The 16,481-nt window shown below is 36.5% G+C and overlaps 1 protein-coding gene and 1 non-coding gene across 4 annotated transcripts in view; both read left to right on the top strand.

The window, feature by feature from the left end:
• Window positions 1-16,481, top strand: part of ERCC6L2 (ERCC excision repair 6 like 2) — a 148,493-nt gene that overhangs the window by 98,653 nt on the left and 33,359 nt on the right. For all 3 annotated transcript variants that reach the window (XM_029920474.1, XM_029920473.1, XM_029920475.1), the window contains 4 exons: window positions 738-837; window positions 7,029-7,181; window positions 11,529-11,609; window positions 13,187-14,354. In XM_029920474.1, the coding sequence (XP_029776334.1) occupies window positions 738-837; window positions 7,029-7,181; window positions 11,529-11,609; window positions 13,187-14,354 (1,502 nt within the window). The remainder of the gene's footprint in view (window positions 1-737; window positions 838-7,028; window positions 7,182-11,528; window positions 11,610-13,186; window positions 14,355-16,481) is intronic.
• Window positions 11,302-11,407, top strand: LOC115277143. The gene has a single exon (XR_003902251.1). It is a non-coding gene; the product is annotated as a U6 spliceosomal RNA (small nuclear RNA).

Genomic DNA, 16,481 nt, shown 5'->3' with positions numbered 1-16,481 from the left:
CTGAGCACACACCCAAAAGACATTTCCTTAGATCCATTTAAAAAAATTTTAAGACTCAAATCCATTGTGAGAGAGAAAAGGATTATGCGCCCCTGTGTATCTAGGCTGCAGGGTGGAAGCGAGAATGCAGTGACTTACCCTGGCCGTGCTGGGCCACAGGAGCCCCCCTACAAGATTTGCAGGGTCCCAAGATCCCCTCTGTTAGGAGTACTGGAGGAAGGAGGCAAAGAGAGCACCGGCTACAACAACAGAGTGACTTTATAAGGTCAAAATTAAATTTTCACCAAATTTTACGTTTCATACATCAGTACCCCCACTCCCCAGCTTGTGACTGGAGCAGGTATATAGAACAAGTGACCTCATTCAGAACATCCCATAAAACCTTCACCTGAGAGAAGCTGCCAGGACTAGACCTATGGTTCACCAGTGGGGTAAATCAGGGCTAATTATTGTCTTAATTAGACCTGGGCTACTATAGTCAACTGAATGAATTTAGACCGAAATCTCTGATTTAGGGCTGTAATTCTGCACTACTGTAGGCTTGCCAGTTGATTACCTGTTCCCCTCCCTCATTTTTAAAGTTTCATTGAGATATAATTAACATACAATAAACTGCACATATGTTCCTTTTTAAATTAAAATTTTAGTAATGTTCCATTTTTGTGTGTGTCCTAAAGCTACATTCTGAACCTTGCTTCACTTCGTTTTTGTTGGCTTTTTTAAAAATCTTTTTACAGAGCATATAGGATTGGGCAATGCAGGGATGTGAAAGTGTTCAGGCTGATATCTTTGGGAACAGTGGAGGAGATCATGTACTTACGGCAGGTATACAAGCAGGTAAATATATTTCCCTTTTCCAAATTAAGAAGGGAACATTTGTCTATATCAGAACTTTCATATATTTGTGTAAAAATATGTTTTTAATTTCATTCTAATATGGAACTTAATAAGATTATGAAATACACTGTAGAATAAATTCTGTAAAACAGAATCTTATTTTCAATGAATTTTAAGGCTGAAATTTTCTTTGAGTAGTGCTTCTTAAACTTTTAATATGTACGTGAATTATTTAGGATCTTTAAACTATGGTTTCGAATTTAGTAGCTCTGGTTGGAGCCCAAGATTCTACATTTTTAACAAGCTCCCAGGAGTGTCAACACTACTGCAGACTATAATTTGAGTCGCAAGATCACAGCTTCCCAGGCTATGCGCCAAGACACAACGCTGTGCCACAGGTGGGATACAGGGGCACTGACACGCTGATCACACAGCTCTCTGGGCGGCAAGATTACCTAAGCCAACTAAGAAACCTTCTTTCCAGATAGGTGTTCGTCTGTTACTCTCTTCTGTGTGTGCCATGATGTGAGGAACCCTGGGGGGAGATGCCTTAGAGGTGTCTGATGCCATCGTCTCATGTTGTGCATAATAAAACTAGGACCCAGGGGCCCCCAGTAAGTGGGATTGTAGGAATACAGCACAAGCGTATTAACTGCTGTGCTGGTGCTTTTCGTGTTCCTCTGAAATTGCATTAACTCTTTATTATCATTAGGGTATCAATTACTTCACCATTTATATCTCTAAATAAATAAAATTTATTTAGTTTACAATTGTTCACTTGAGAAGATCTGGAATGAGGTTCAAGTTTAATTATAAATGTTAAATTTGAGTTACTCTCTCTATATATTGTTGGCATCGATGTAAGAGCAAACATCTGCCACATGTGGTGGTAGTTTACCTAAGAATGATCCAATCTTAAATTTATGCTATTTTCTTAATTCTAAAAATAGAACCGTACACAGCAGTTTTTGTTTTTTCTTAAAACACTTAGTTCTATAAGCAACCTTTCTTCTTTTTGGTCTTTGGTTTAGCACAACTACTTGAATATTGTTTTGTTTAGATATATTTAACCAATCTTGGGAAAAGGTAGGACATTATTCTTTTCATCTTAGGAGTAGTTCTTTAGAATACTCTCTTGGACTTGTCACAGGTATAAGAGTCCTTCCTTAATCATGTAATTTTTCTCAGTCCCATTACTATATAAATTTTTTGCCTATTTATCTCACTCATTTAATGAAATAAGATGGCCTATTATATGTTACTAATAATAAATAAGGTTTCAGAAGATGAGGATAATGTCAGTTTTCAGAACTTTGTATGCTATAGGTTTTTTATTAAAATATGTTTTAAGCATGAGCCCTTTAACAAAGCATTCAGCCATACATCTTGGTAGGCACAAAGGAAGGTAATATGGCAGTTGTGTGTGAAAAATGCAATCGATGTGATTTAAAGATTGGCATTTGAACCAAGTACAGTCTGTCTTTGCAGATGTAACCAAATTAAACAAGGTCATACTGGATTAGGGTGGGCCCTAATCCAACGACTGGTATTTTTTTAAGAGGGAAATCTGGACAGACTGACAGACACAGAGGGAGAATGCCACTCTATGAAGTAGGCAAGGATTGGAGTGGTGCAGTCACAAACCAAGAATGCCAAGGATTGGCAGCAACCTCTAGACTTTTGGAAGGGTCTTCAAGTTGGAACCTTTAGGGAGAGTGTGGTCCTTCCAACATCTTGATTTCATACCTTTAGCCTCCATAACTATGAGAGAATGAATTTCTGTTGTTTTAAGCCACCAATTTGTGGCATTTTGTTAAAGCAGTCTTAAGAAACCAATACAGTCTTAAAGGCAGATATTGTAAATTTGACTACATTTTTAATGTGTATGACAGAGGAACTACAAACCAAATTTTAAAAGTGTCTAGAAGGAAAATTTCCACATATGATAAAGGATTAGCATCTATAATACATAAAGAACTTCACAAACCAATTAAAAGACTCTGGGCATTTTATTGAAGAAAAAATACAAATGGTTAATATATATATGAAAAGATGTTTAACCACAGTTGTAATCTAGAAATATAAAATAATACTGTGTTACACACATTCTGCAAAGACTTAGTGAGGTTTTGTGTGTTTGTGTGTGTTTAGGGAGGCAGGGAGATTGGTGATATTCATTATTGGTAGGGGTATTTGTAAAGAGATACTTGTATATTATTTTTGAGAATTTAACTTGGTACACTGATTTTACAGGCTAATTTTACAGCATATTAAAACACAGTACCTTCTCCCTCTCTACGTTACAGAAATGCTCTCACATATGCAGAGTGAAGAATGACAAGGATTTATATTTGGCATTCTTAGTATTTGTTTAAAAAATGAAAAAAAACCAGCCTAAATGTCCAGTAATAACAGTGATAACATAAATTCTGATAACACCCAATAGCAGAAAACAATTATAGAGCAGATTTACTGTTCTGGCAAGATCTCTAAGACATTTTTAAATGGAATTAAAAAAAAAATTCCCAACTTCCAGGACAAATATATGTTATGTTGATACATAAAATTATCACTGTATATGTATATAAATAGCTCTCACTGAAAAAGTTCTGGAAAGATATGCCTAAATATTACAGTGTTGCTAAGACTGATAAAGGCTGATCTATATTATTCAAAGGGAACTTTCACTTTGATGTTTTTGTTTGTATTTGTTGTGATAATGCATTCAGACATTTTATACTTAAAAAAATAAAAACACTTACATGGCAACTGTACTCCATGTTTGGAGCATTGCATATAATCTAAACTTTTGGCATTCAGAAACTCACCTCTCATTTTTGCATGTATACATATGTGTGTGTATATATATATTCACTTCACCCAAATACTCCAGTTGTTAACATTCATCACATTTGCTTTTGTCTTTCCTTCAGCCATGATCTTTATTTATTTTTCTGAACCATTTGAGAGAAAGTGGCAGATTTACCATCCCTAGCTTCTCTAGTGTGTATTCCCTCCAAAGAAGAACACTATCCTGTTTATTTGTACATATAAAAATACTCCTGTGCATTCTAAACATTCAGTTGTGTGTGTTGTTTTGCACTTGTGTTTTTCTCCTAGTATCCTCTCCAGAATGTAGTTATCCAAATCAAGAAACTAACATTGATACAACCTTACCTTGTAAACCACAAAACTCATTCAAATTTCACTAACTTTCCTGGAAATTTCTTGTTTCTTTTTTCCTTTCTGGTTCAGGATCCAATCCAGGATCATACTTTACTGACTTTTTCTTTTCATGTCTCTTTAGTTTTCTTTAACTGGAGTAGTTAGTTACCCAAGCTTCCTTTGTTTTTCATGGCCTTCACAGTGTTAAAGAGTAAGGCCTTTCCTTGTGTTAGCTCTCTTTTAAAGTAGGTCCATTTGATGTTTCCTTGTGTCCAGATTCAAGTCAGGAACCCCTGGCAAGAATAGTACAGAAATGATTCTATGTTCTTCTCATTGCATAGGTCAGATGGCACCTGGTGGTGACCTGCCCCACCATTGGTGATGTTAACCTTGATCACCAGTCAGTTTTGTGCCTGCCAACTTTCTTCACTGCAGAGTCATCATTTTTTACCTTTGTAAATCTTTTATGGGGACATCCTCTGAAACTATGCCAGTATCCTGTTCCTTGTCAAACCTGTACCCATCAGCCCTAGCATTCACTGATGAGTCACACCTGAATCAGCCACCACTATGATGATTGTCAGATGGTGATTTTTTAGTTTCCATGATGCCTTCTTATTTGTTGCTACTTTACCATAAAAAAAAGAGCTTTCCCTTCTTTTCTATTTATTTAATCTATATGGACTTGGGGGATATATATTAGTAATAGATTACATTACAACCTGTTGAATATCACTGTGTATTTTGGTGTTCAAACTGGCTTACTTTTGTCCAGTGAGAACCTCTTCAAGCTGGCTTCTGTGTCATTTGTCAAGCATGTCCTTACGGTGACAGGCTGAATAATGTTCTCCCAAAGAAGTCTACACCTACATCAAATCCACCTGCATTTTCTGGGTAGGCCAGTGTAATCACTAAAGGGAGAGGAAGTGGGCAGGAGGACCAGAGAAAGGAGAGCAGGAGATACGACAGTAGAGGCAGAGGGTCAGAGAGGATTATATGAAGATGCCATGCTACTGGCCTTGAAGATGGAAGAAGGGGCCATGACTTTTTAACATGGGAAACATTACTTCTTTTCTTTCTATCTCTTGCATATCTTGCATGTTGTTAGGAAGAAATCCAAACATTTTGTAGCCTTGAATGGATTTTTTTAAGCCAGAAACTAAGCTACATTTTCCAATTATTTTTTCCCTTTTCTTCTTTAATTCTTACACTGTTTTTTTTTTTATAACAGCCTACAGATGGATGTATCTGACCTTCACTTTTACTGGAGCCATTTTGGAAAACTTATTTTAAGTATAAAGCAACGTGCCTTTTATAAATTTTGTGATAAAGTAGGGAAATTCTAAAGACTTGGATTAACGCTTACAGATAACTTTGGTGATTACATTAAGTAGTTTTCAGTGTGACAATACAGTGTTTAAGGAAGAGTCAGGAACAAAGAGTAAAATCATCTGGACCATCAGGTCCATCAGCTGCTATTTGTTGGACTCTATTTCCTGGACTAGAGCCCATGTTTCTGGGACATTGAAACCAACTGGTCAACTTGGATGTTGATCCACAGCTTCCTCCAACCAAGGTCCCAAGGATCTTGTTTTATTTTTATTATTTTTTTTTAATATTTATTTATTTTTGAGAGAGAGAACATGTGTGTGCTCGCTTGTGAGAGGGGAAGGGGCAGAGAGAGAGAGGACAGAGGATCCAAAGTAGGCTATGTGCTGACAGCAGAGAGCCTGATGTAGGACTTTAAACCCATGAACTGTGAGATCATGACCTGAGCCAAAGTCAGAAGCTCAACCACCTCTCTCTCAAAAAATAAACATTTAAAATAATTTAATAAAAAAAAAAGGGACCTCCTAGAGATGAGAAATTATTTTGGATCAGCCAAATCCAGGTATAAATTCTAGGAATGACACTTGCTGGCTGGACAGCTATGAGAAGGCACTTAATTTCTCTAAACTTTAGTTTTTATTTCCAAAAAGAAGATAGCAATGTCTTACAGAGTTGTAGATATTAAATGAGACAATGTAAAAATGCTACACAGGTAGTAAGTATTTAAAAAATAGCAGATATTATTAAAATGAATTACTGCATGGGCACCTGGGTGACTCAATGGGTTGAGTGTCTGACTCGATTTCGGCTGGGGTCATAATACCAAAGTTGTGGGGTCAAGCCCCGCGCTGAGTGCAGAGCCTGCTTGGGATTCTCTCTCCCTCTCTCTCTCTCTCTCTCCCCCCAACCCCTGCTCCTCTCCACCACGCTCTCAAAGTAAAAAAATTATTTCAGTTGCCTAATTTATTATAGTGCAAAGCAACCTCTTACTAATCCTTACGTAAACAACAGACTGCAGTTATTTTCCACTCTGCAGTCTTTGTTTCTTTCAAGAAATTTTAAAGTGTACATGGAGTTAATCAGATTATATTTACATTGCATTTAGCAAAGTATCTAGCAATACACTAATGTTGTTACCTAAGTAGTATATGTCCTTCCGGATTTTTTCTGTATTTCACAGTGTTTCAAAGATGCCTAAATGTTTCTAAAAAGTGATTGGATTTGGCTGTTAGCTGACAGTATAACAATGGCTACAATTAGGATTTGACACCAACCTGGTTATCATGTAGTTTCTTAAGTTATAATTTAACTTTGGTGAAATAGTGATGATTTTTGTCGGTCTTAGTAGTTCCTGTTGTAATGAGTCTAGAAAGAAGAAAAGTGTATTCAGATGTCTTATACACCTTTATTATTAAATGTTACAACGTCAAGTGAATATTGCATAGTGATGGGATTTTGACTTGGTAGAAAATAGATAAAATAGGAAATGTAAGGTCTCTTCTTCAAGAAGACAGATTACTATTATTTATTTCACCATAATGGCAACATCTGCCAGTGAAATTAAAATAAAATTTCCTCCCTAAGGAGACTCTGCCTGCTCCAGCGAAAGCTGTGTATATACAGGGAATGCCAGGAAATTCTGACATATTGTTGGAGCAAACACTTCAAAAATTTCTTGTGTTTTTTTTCTGTTTTAGCAACTTCACTGTGTGGTGATTGGAAGTGAAAATGCCAAGCGATATTTTGAAGCAGTTCAAGGATCAAAAGAACATCGAGGAGAGCTTTTTGGGGTTTATAATCTCTTCAAACTAAGGTCCCAAGGGTCTTGTCTCACGAGGGACATCCTGGAGGTGTGAAATTGTTGCCTGACCTTTACAGTAATATTTTAAATACAGTTTTCTCCTGAGGAAACCCTCAAATATAATTGCTACCTTTTCAGAGAACTTTGAGGTTCTCTTAATAAAAAATTTCTACTTTTAGAAATAGGAAATGAATTATTGTTTCTCTAAGATTTCGCCATGCATAGTTATAAATAATGTGTACACACAAATACAGATATATATAGTACACAGTATATGACCTCTCAGGATCGTTTGCAGACTGGCAAAGAGAACTATATTATTTTGAAAACAGCTGCTAAGTCAGGAACTTTAAAAAAAAAAGGAGACTTTCCTAAATAAACAAAATTATAAAATGTGTTTTGATTAAAAGTTACCAAATACTCCCTGAGATGTACTTTCATGTCTCATGGAGATTTTTGTTTTCTTCTGTTCCCAATAAAAATTCCACACCAATATTTCAAACTCCCCTAGTTGTGTTCATCCTCAGCATACAGATGTTTCTTATTCTTCAAACAGAAATTTGTATCATTTTTTAAAATCACTTAAGTTCTTTGATATACCAGAATACTACAGATATTAACCTATTTTCCAGTTGATGTTGACATGAGTATCATAACATCCTGGAGTATCATCTTTATTAACTTCCTCTTCATATAGATAAGGAAAATGAGCCTCAGAAAGCTCCAAGGTGTTTCCCTTAACTTTTTAAAACCTTCATGTAGTTGATTGATTTACTCAGTTTCACAAAAGCAGTTCAAGAACAGTTGGTCCCTGTCCTTAAAGAACTTAGGCCATCTTGATGAGAGGTGAAAGAGAACACTTACATAATGAACATGTAACATCAGTGAGCGTGGTAAGCCAGAGGCTAAGAGGAAGGCATGTATTGGATGTATCCTGTGAATATTGCAGCTGTTATACAGTGTCTGATGTATACTGATGAATTTTTATTTTATAGTAACTATTTGATTTGAATTGAGTGGCCCATTTAAAATCCCCCTGTCCTGAGTTGCCTGTCTGGCTTAGTCAGAAGAGCATGCGACTCTTGATCTTAGGGCTGTGAATTCAAGCCCCACGTTGGGTGTAGAGATTACTTAAAAATAAATAAATAATAAAATTTCCCTATCTTTTTCTTGTTTTGAATATGCTGTCCATTTCATGGACTTATTTCCCATTCTTCTTTTATAAAAATTTATTTTTTTAATGTTTTATTTATTTTTGATACAGAGAGAGACAGAGCATGGCGGGGGGAGAGGCAGAGAGAGAGGGAGACACAGAATCTGAAGCAGGCTCCAGGCTCTGAGCTGTCAGCACAGAGCCTGATGCGGGGCTCAAACCCAGGAACGTGAGATCTGACCTGAGCCGACGTCGGAGGCGTAACCGACTGAGCCACCCAGGCGCCTCTCCCATTCCTCTTTTATAGTCAGTAGTCCTGTTAGTATTCCAATATTCCAGGCCACCCTCAGATCTTACTTCCATCTCAGAGTACTACCCAACATACCAGTTTATATTTGTGTTTCTCATTTGAAATTATTATCTATAAAATATGTTAGCATTATTTTACTTATCCTGTTTTCTCTCATTTATCAAATAGTTGAGTTCTCTATTTTAACAGAATAGCAACTTATTCCTTAAGCAAATGTTAGATAAGACATTCAGTATGACAAGTTATTAAATGGGAAGTTCTCTTGTTTTCTGGTTATCCTAAATATATCTTGTTTCTCCTCCAGGATTGTTTATTAATGACAGGGCCATCCATGTCTTATATTTTACTTGTGGTAAAATGTGCTTAACTTCTTCCTGGGCACATTATCAGCACCCAAATATTAAATTAAATTTTGAATTAAAATTGCTCATCTGTTATCAGTAAGAATTTAAAATTATTCAGGCCAGGTGCTTACAGAGCAGTCTCTTCCTCTAAAAAAAAAATAATAAAAAAATAAATAAGTAAGTAAGTAAGTAAGATTATTCAGGCCTGGTTAGATTCATGCTGCTTATGGCCAAACAATGTTTTAAAATATTACAAGCGCTATATAATGGAAACATATATTACAAACATAAAATAATTATTTTACTTCCTGTGATTCATTTTTAATTTTTAAAGATTGTAGAAAATCCTTTTAAAATGTTTTAAGGTGTAGAAATTTTAATTTATAGAACACTTTTAACCTGATGATGTAAGGCAATTCTTTGTTTATTTGGTTGGTTGGTTTTGTTTTGTTTTGTTTTTTTCTTCTTAATTTATTTACTTAACTCAAGTTATTTAGTTAACATACAGTGTGGTATTGGTTTCCAGAGTAGAACCCAGTGACTCATCACTTACATACAACACCCAGTGCTCATCCCAGCAAGTGCCAGGCAGTTTAGTTCTACTTTGCACTAACTTTGTTTTCACTGTCATGGTCCCCCGTTAGAGATAGACATTGAGAGCTAATTTCACAAATATTTATTGAGTTTATGTTAAATATCAAGTACTGTACATCATAGAGCTAGGCATACAGAAATGAATAAAATAGACAAAAAGTTCAACCCACAAAGAAGCTTACATTCTATTTTGGGGAAACAAATAATAAACAGAAAAAATAATGATGCATAGAGTTAATTATGATGACAGGCTCTGAGGATAAAAATAGAGCAGGTAGAAGATGAATGACTTCTGGAGATCTAATGCCTAGTATCCTGATTATAGTCATTAACTCTGTATTATATACTTTAAAATTGCTAAGGGACTAGATCTTAAATGTTCTCACCACAAAAAAGAATGTATCAAATGTATCAAAACACTTTATACACCTTAAATATACACAATGTTATATGTAAATTGTATCCTAATTTTTAAAAATGTATCAAATGTATCAAAACACTTTATACACCTTAAATATACACAGTGTTATATGTAAATTGTATCCTAATTTTTAAAAAAGGGGTGCCTGGGTGGCTCAGTTGGTTAAGCATCCGACTTCAGCTCAGGTCATGATCTCACACTCTGTGGGTTCAAGCCCCCCGTTGGGCTCTGTGCTGACAGCTCAGAGCCTGGAGCCTGCTTCAGATTCTGTATCTCCCTCTCTCTCTGCCCCTCCCCGCTCACTCTCTGCTCTGTCTCTCAAAATAAAATAAAGACATTAAAAAAAATTTAAAAAAATAGAGCAGAGAAGGGAAGTAGGGAGACGGTTAAGGAAAATTGCAGTTTTAGATGGAGTAGCCAAGGGAGAGGCTGTTGCAACTGTGAGGTTGCAACTGATTCTTTTAAGAGATGAAGGAGAAAGATGTATTTTACACAGAGGAACAAATACAAAAAGCCCTGCAGAAGAACCTGTCCAGCATAATTTCAAAATGGCAGGAAGGCCCTAGTGGCTGGAGTGGAGTGAGCAAGAGATGGGGTCAGAGAGATGAGAGGAAGCCAGGCCATCTAGGAACTTTGAGTGAGACAAAAAGCAATTAGAGGGTTCTGAACAGAAGAAAAACATAGTCTATGTCTAGAGTAAATAGTAAGAATTAGGCTATCGAAGTACAAAACACCAGGTAGGAGGATACTGCAGTAATCCACCCAAGGGATGATGGTGATTTGGACCAGAGCGATTGTGGTGGATGGTGTGAGAAGTGGTTGGAATCTGTATCTATTACTCAGGTGGGGCAGACAGGATTTGCCAGTGGATTAGGTATAGAGAGTGTCTGAGAAAAAACGAAGAGTTAAGGATGACACCAACACGCTTTGCCTGAGAAACAAAAGACTGGAGTTGCCATTTATCTTTCACAAGGGGGCTGCAAGAGGAATGACGATTTCTGATGCTCTCTGCTCTAGTATCCAAAATTTATGAGCATTTTAAAATGTTATATAAACTGTATCTGAGTTTATACTAATTAACAAAATAGGAAAAAACATTAAGAAAGCTAAAGCAAGGGCTCCTGGGTGGCTCAGTCAGTTGAGTGTACAACCTTGGCTCAGGTCATATCTCACAGTTTATGAGTTCGAGCCCAGCATCAGGGTCACTGCTGTGAGCCTGTCAGTGCAGAGCCCGTTTTGGATCCTCTGTCCACCTTTCCCTGCCCCTTCCCTGCTCGCTCTCTCTCTCTCTCTCTCTCTCTCTCAAAAAATAAATTTAAAAAAAACACAAAAAAGAATTATAAAGCAGTGCTCACTTGGGCAGCACATATACTAAACTTGGAACAATACGAGGAGATTAACATAGACCCTGCACCAGGATGGCATGCAAATTTGTGACGTGTTCCATATTAAAGACAGAGCTAAAGCAGGCTGTTCTCTGTTTTTCTTTACTCCCCAGCTTTAGCATGCCATTGCTTTTGTTTATCTGGTGGTTTTTACCCCATATTTTACAACTCTTTTGGCATTTTTTATAGAGAGAAGGCAAAGTGGAAGCAGGGATCATGACAGCCACAACATGGTTGAAAGAGGGGCCTCCAGTACATGAACAAGAAACGGTAAGCAATTTTTTCATCTGTAGCCTATGACTCCTAGAAAACATGTACTGAGACCATTTTAAGCTCTTTTTCCTTTTTCTTTATTTTTCAACGTATAAAGAAAAAAGTCTTTGAAAAAACGTCAAGGATACAAAGCAGAGGACAATCAATAAAATTGATAATTTAGGTGAACTGGGGACACCTGGGTGGTCGGTCAATTAAGCGGCTGACTTCAGTTCGGGTCATGATCTCACGGTTTGTGAGTTTGAGCCCGGCCATCAGGCTCTCTGCTCTCAGGGCAGAGCTCACTTCAGATCCTCTGTCCCCTCTCTCTGCCCCCTCCCCCGTGAGCACGCATGTTTGTGTTCTCTCTCTCTCTCTCTCTCTACCTGTTTTAAAAAGAAATAAACATTAAAAAATTAAAAAATAATTTAGGCTAATTTAACATTTCATATCATAAGAACACATTCAGTAACAATCACCAGTCATTTGCAATCAAGCTGGAATTTTAACTATACCAAACTAAATCCAGAATTAAATACACTGTATAGGTGACCAATCTAACCTAACTAAACTTTTCATTAAACAACAAATTCAATAGAAAAAGAGTAACCAGTATGTGTTTGATTATTAAATCCAAACATCAAAATTATTCTCTAACAGATAATTTTATTTGCTTCCTTGATCTCGTGATCTTTCTGGTAGTTTATGATCTCACACACTACAAAATCTATATTGTCATCAAAAGGCCTCTTCAAAAGTAAAGAATGTACATGTAGAAGGTTTTTTTTGTTACTTTTGTTATTGTTGTTGCTGAGTTTTTCTTGCCTTTAGGAATTTAAGTATAAATTCATACCATCTTAATAATTTGGAATATGGGTGAGTATTTTTCTAACTTTATAGAAATATATGAATATTAAATGCTAGCAGAGGTATTACTGGATTTATAAAAAGGAGTAATTAATGGATAGTTTCCCCAAATCATTTACTAATAATGCCTCAACTTTAAGAAACTACAGGATATATTCAGCTCCAATTGATGTAAAAATAATAAATACTGGATTTAAATTTGTAGCAAATTTTACTTCAAAATATCTAAAATATTTTCTTTATTTCTAATGGTCAAGATTCTATCAGATTTTATTCTTATTTTTAATCTATTAGAACCATATTCCAGTTGTGAATTCTTTACTTTTTTAATGCCTGCAAATTTGTATTTTTCTTAAAGTGTGGTTGGAAGTATGTGCTGGACCATGGAAATCAAGGAGTTACGTACTTCTCACTTTGGAGACCAGAATCAGTCCCTTCATCTTAGAAGATGACTGCTCTGCTCTGTGTTCTCCTTACAGATAATTTGATTATATCATATTCTGTCTAAACTTTTCTTTATTTTGGAAAGTTATTCAACTTGAAAAGAGTGTACCAGGCTTTAATATTAAATCCTTTACACTTGTTTATTAAATGTTGTACTTTAGAAAATACCAAATGGTATATTAGGACATAAGTTTTCTTCTGCCCAAATTTCATTCCCTTGCAGTGTGATAGATTTGATATTATCTTGACATTTTCTAACATTTCTGTGACTGCTTCTTTTATAGCCAAGAGAGCCTGACTGTCAAGAACACAGAGGTCTGGAACAGCCTGCAGAGTTGCCAACAGAAGAAGCGTGTAATCTCTGCAGTGATTTTAGTGATGATGAATCAGTGGGAAACTCAAGAATAAAGACTGCTAAAAAGAAAGCCTCTGACTCAAGCAAAGCTTCAGGTTCTCCCGCACAGCTTACCTTACTCCAGTGTGGTTTCTCTAAGCTGTTTGAAACAAATTGTAATACAGTTGAGGGAAGTGATGGGAATCTTGCGTCTGATGATGAAAGTCCTGATGAACAGCCCATATGTCTTTCAACAGAAGCCAAAGACGTTAGTTATCAGAAAAGCCATGACGACTCTCTTGGTATTTCAAAACATCAGAGATTAGCTAGTTTCCTAAATCCAAATGAAAAATATATCTTTGATAAAAATGAGAACATTTTAGAACAAAATATTTCTTCTGAGTCTGATGATGGGAACAATTTTAAAAATAGAGCTGACCACCATCGTGTTTTACAGAACATCACAGAATCAGAAGATAGTGATGTCATCTTTCCCACACAGTATACAACTCAGAGATGCCCCAAGAATGGTATAAAGTTTAAGCCACTCATGGATGGATCTGAAGGTTCTGAAACAGAACATCCTGTAGAAATAAGAAATAACGGTGATGATAGAAAGACTAATGTCAAAGGAAATAAACTAATTTCAAAGCAATTAAATCCTGAGAATGTGACCTTGAAATCTATCATGAGAAGAAAAGGCAGTAGTGATATTAGTGACGAGTCTGATGACATTGAAATTTCGTCTGAGTCAAGAGCAAGAAAGCAAAGACCTACTAGTTCTTTGAGGTTTAAGAGAAAAAAGGAAGATAAAAAGGAACTTTACACTTGTCCTAAAACCATGAAGAAAACAAATCAACTGTACGCAGCAGATGGGGATTGTAGCTCTCAGGCTATTGATGATTTTTCATCCTCAGATGATGATTTAACTGTTCACCACATCAGCTTCTCTAAACAGAGCCATGCACCAAAAACTGTAAAACATAGGATCGGTTTCTCTTCAAAATTACCCAACCATAAGAAAAATAGCACTTTTATACCAAAAAAATCAATGAAATTTTCAAATGAGACAGTTGTCAATCAAGAGCAAATGTATGAATCAATGGATAAATTTTTAGGTAACTATAGATATATTCTGAAAAGTTTATGTTACATACTGTTTTGTGCAAAAGTTCTGTGAAAAATTCTTAAATTAGCTTGTGAAACAGCTCTATGATCTTGATGCTACGCTGAGGGGCGAATGAGTATGTGGGTGGTGAAGACCACCTGGGTCAAGAGAGAGGACTTCCTCCATGTGCCCCCTCTGAAGCACACTCTCCCACCCCAGACTCCATTTCGTTTTGACCTCTAGGGGACGATAGATTTAATGCTCCTCTTCAGTCCTTCTGTCAGTGCCTCTCCTGTCAATTTGCTTGTCGGAAGCTTATTTTTAGTAGCTCCGTCAGGAAGTGCTCATGAGAATACTATTCCCTGAGATTCCTGTTAATAATACTTTATGCCATTTTATACTTAAAAGTCATTTTTGCCAGATATAAAATTGTTGACTCACACTTTCTTTTCTGAAGTGTTTTAAACATGAGTCTTCATTTTCGTTCACTGTGTATCACATGTTCTTTTCCTTTCCCCTTAACACCCAAAGAGTTTTTTCTTTTCATTCTTGTCTAGTAAATTTATGAGATTGTGTTCAAATGTTTATCTTAGTTTGAGTTGCTAAAACAGACTGGGGGGCTTAAACATTTATTTCTCATAGTTCTGGAGGCTGGAAGTTCAAGACCTGGATGCCAGCTTGGTCAGGTTCTTGGTGAGGACCCTCATCCTGGTCTGTAGAAAGCTGCTATGTCCTCATGTAGTGGACACAGAGATCACCTCTCTTGTGTCTCTATTTACAAGGGCACTAGTCCCATTCATTAGGGCTCTGCCTTCATGACCTAATTATCTCCCAAAGACATTCAGTCTGTAGCACTGTCTGTTATTCTAGGCCAAGATTGTCATAATGTAGTTTCAACTCAGTTTTTTATTTCAGGAAGGCTTTATTATACGAGTATTTTTACTTACTTTTTCTATCCCTTTGCTTTGGCTTTTTTCTGCAGAGACTCCTGGTATTCTATACTCAGTTTTCTTTGCCTGTCTTCAGTATTTGTCATGTTATCTCAAGTTCTTTTTTTCTGTTTCTTTTTACTTATAAATAAAATACCCATCCATTTCTCGTAAAGCAGTAGTTGTGTTAATTCCCTCTACGTTCCTTCTAGTTTAGTCTTCATTTCTGAATTTTTTTTAACTTCTAAATATTTTCTGAGTCCCAGCACCCATTTCTGAGTTATTCTAATTCTGACTTAAAGTTGTTGGTTCCTGTATCTTACCGTTTTCTTAATGTCTTTTACCTTGTTTTGAAATCACAATTTTAATTTGCTTTGTGAGCACACATTTTTGGTATGTTTTCATTCTGCTACTTATTCTCTTTTAATTTTTCTCTTATAATAATTTTATGATATTTGACCCTTTTGCTCATTTTTATAGAAATTACTTTCCCTGAATATTTTAAGTGAGGCAGAGTTTAGGAAATTTTTTCCAATTTCACAAACATTCATAACTGGTTTTTTGTGCAGTGCTCAAAACTGTGGTGGGATTTCCTGCCTCTATCCCTGCCCAGTGCTCCACTAAGCCTTCTCTTTCCCCCATTTCCTACCCCGTGCATTTTAACTCTTACCCGGCAGTTTTCTTCATTGTGTGGGCCTGGCCTGGGAGCCCTTGTGGGTCCATTCGGGGAGTTCTTAAGAGGGAGTTTGCTTCATTTTCTCAGGCCTTCTTTTCATAAGCCCCCTGTACCCATTTAGCTTTAAAGAACGGAAAACCTTCCCAGAGTCAACTCGTCTGTAAGTGGCTCGCTGTGCTTTCCAGGGACACCTGTGGGCTCTGCTAGGCTCTCCCGTTAGCGCCATCAGACACCACGCTGTCGCTTCCTTCACACATACACCCTGATGCTGTGCACAGTGCAGCTATTGGTGGGCTATCCCCCTCTATTTGTATTTTAGGGCAAAAAATACAAATGTTTGTATTTTTTAGAGGGTTTATCTTGTCATCTTAATTTGTATGTGTTGCCCATGGCCTTTCGTTTTGCTCTCTCGTTACTGTCCATTCTGTGTAGGGATTCATGGAGATTGAAAAACTGCGTCCACTGCCACCACCATCTGCTGAGAATCTGTTCAGTGATTTTAAGAGTTAGCATTGCTTTTAAAAGTGTCTGA

The sequence above is a fragment of the Suricata suricatta genome, chromosome 13 (assembly GCF_006229205.1).
Source record: "Suricata suricatta isolate VVHF042 chromosome 13, meerkat_22Aug2017_6uvM2_HiC, whole genome shotgun sequence".
Taxonomy (NCBI): domain Eukaryota; kingdom Metazoa; phylum Chordata; class Mammalia; order Carnivora; family Herpestidae; genus Suricata; species Suricata suricatta.
Note: the sequence above shows the minus strand (reverse complement) of the source record. Positions and strands in the feature narration are given on the sequence as shown.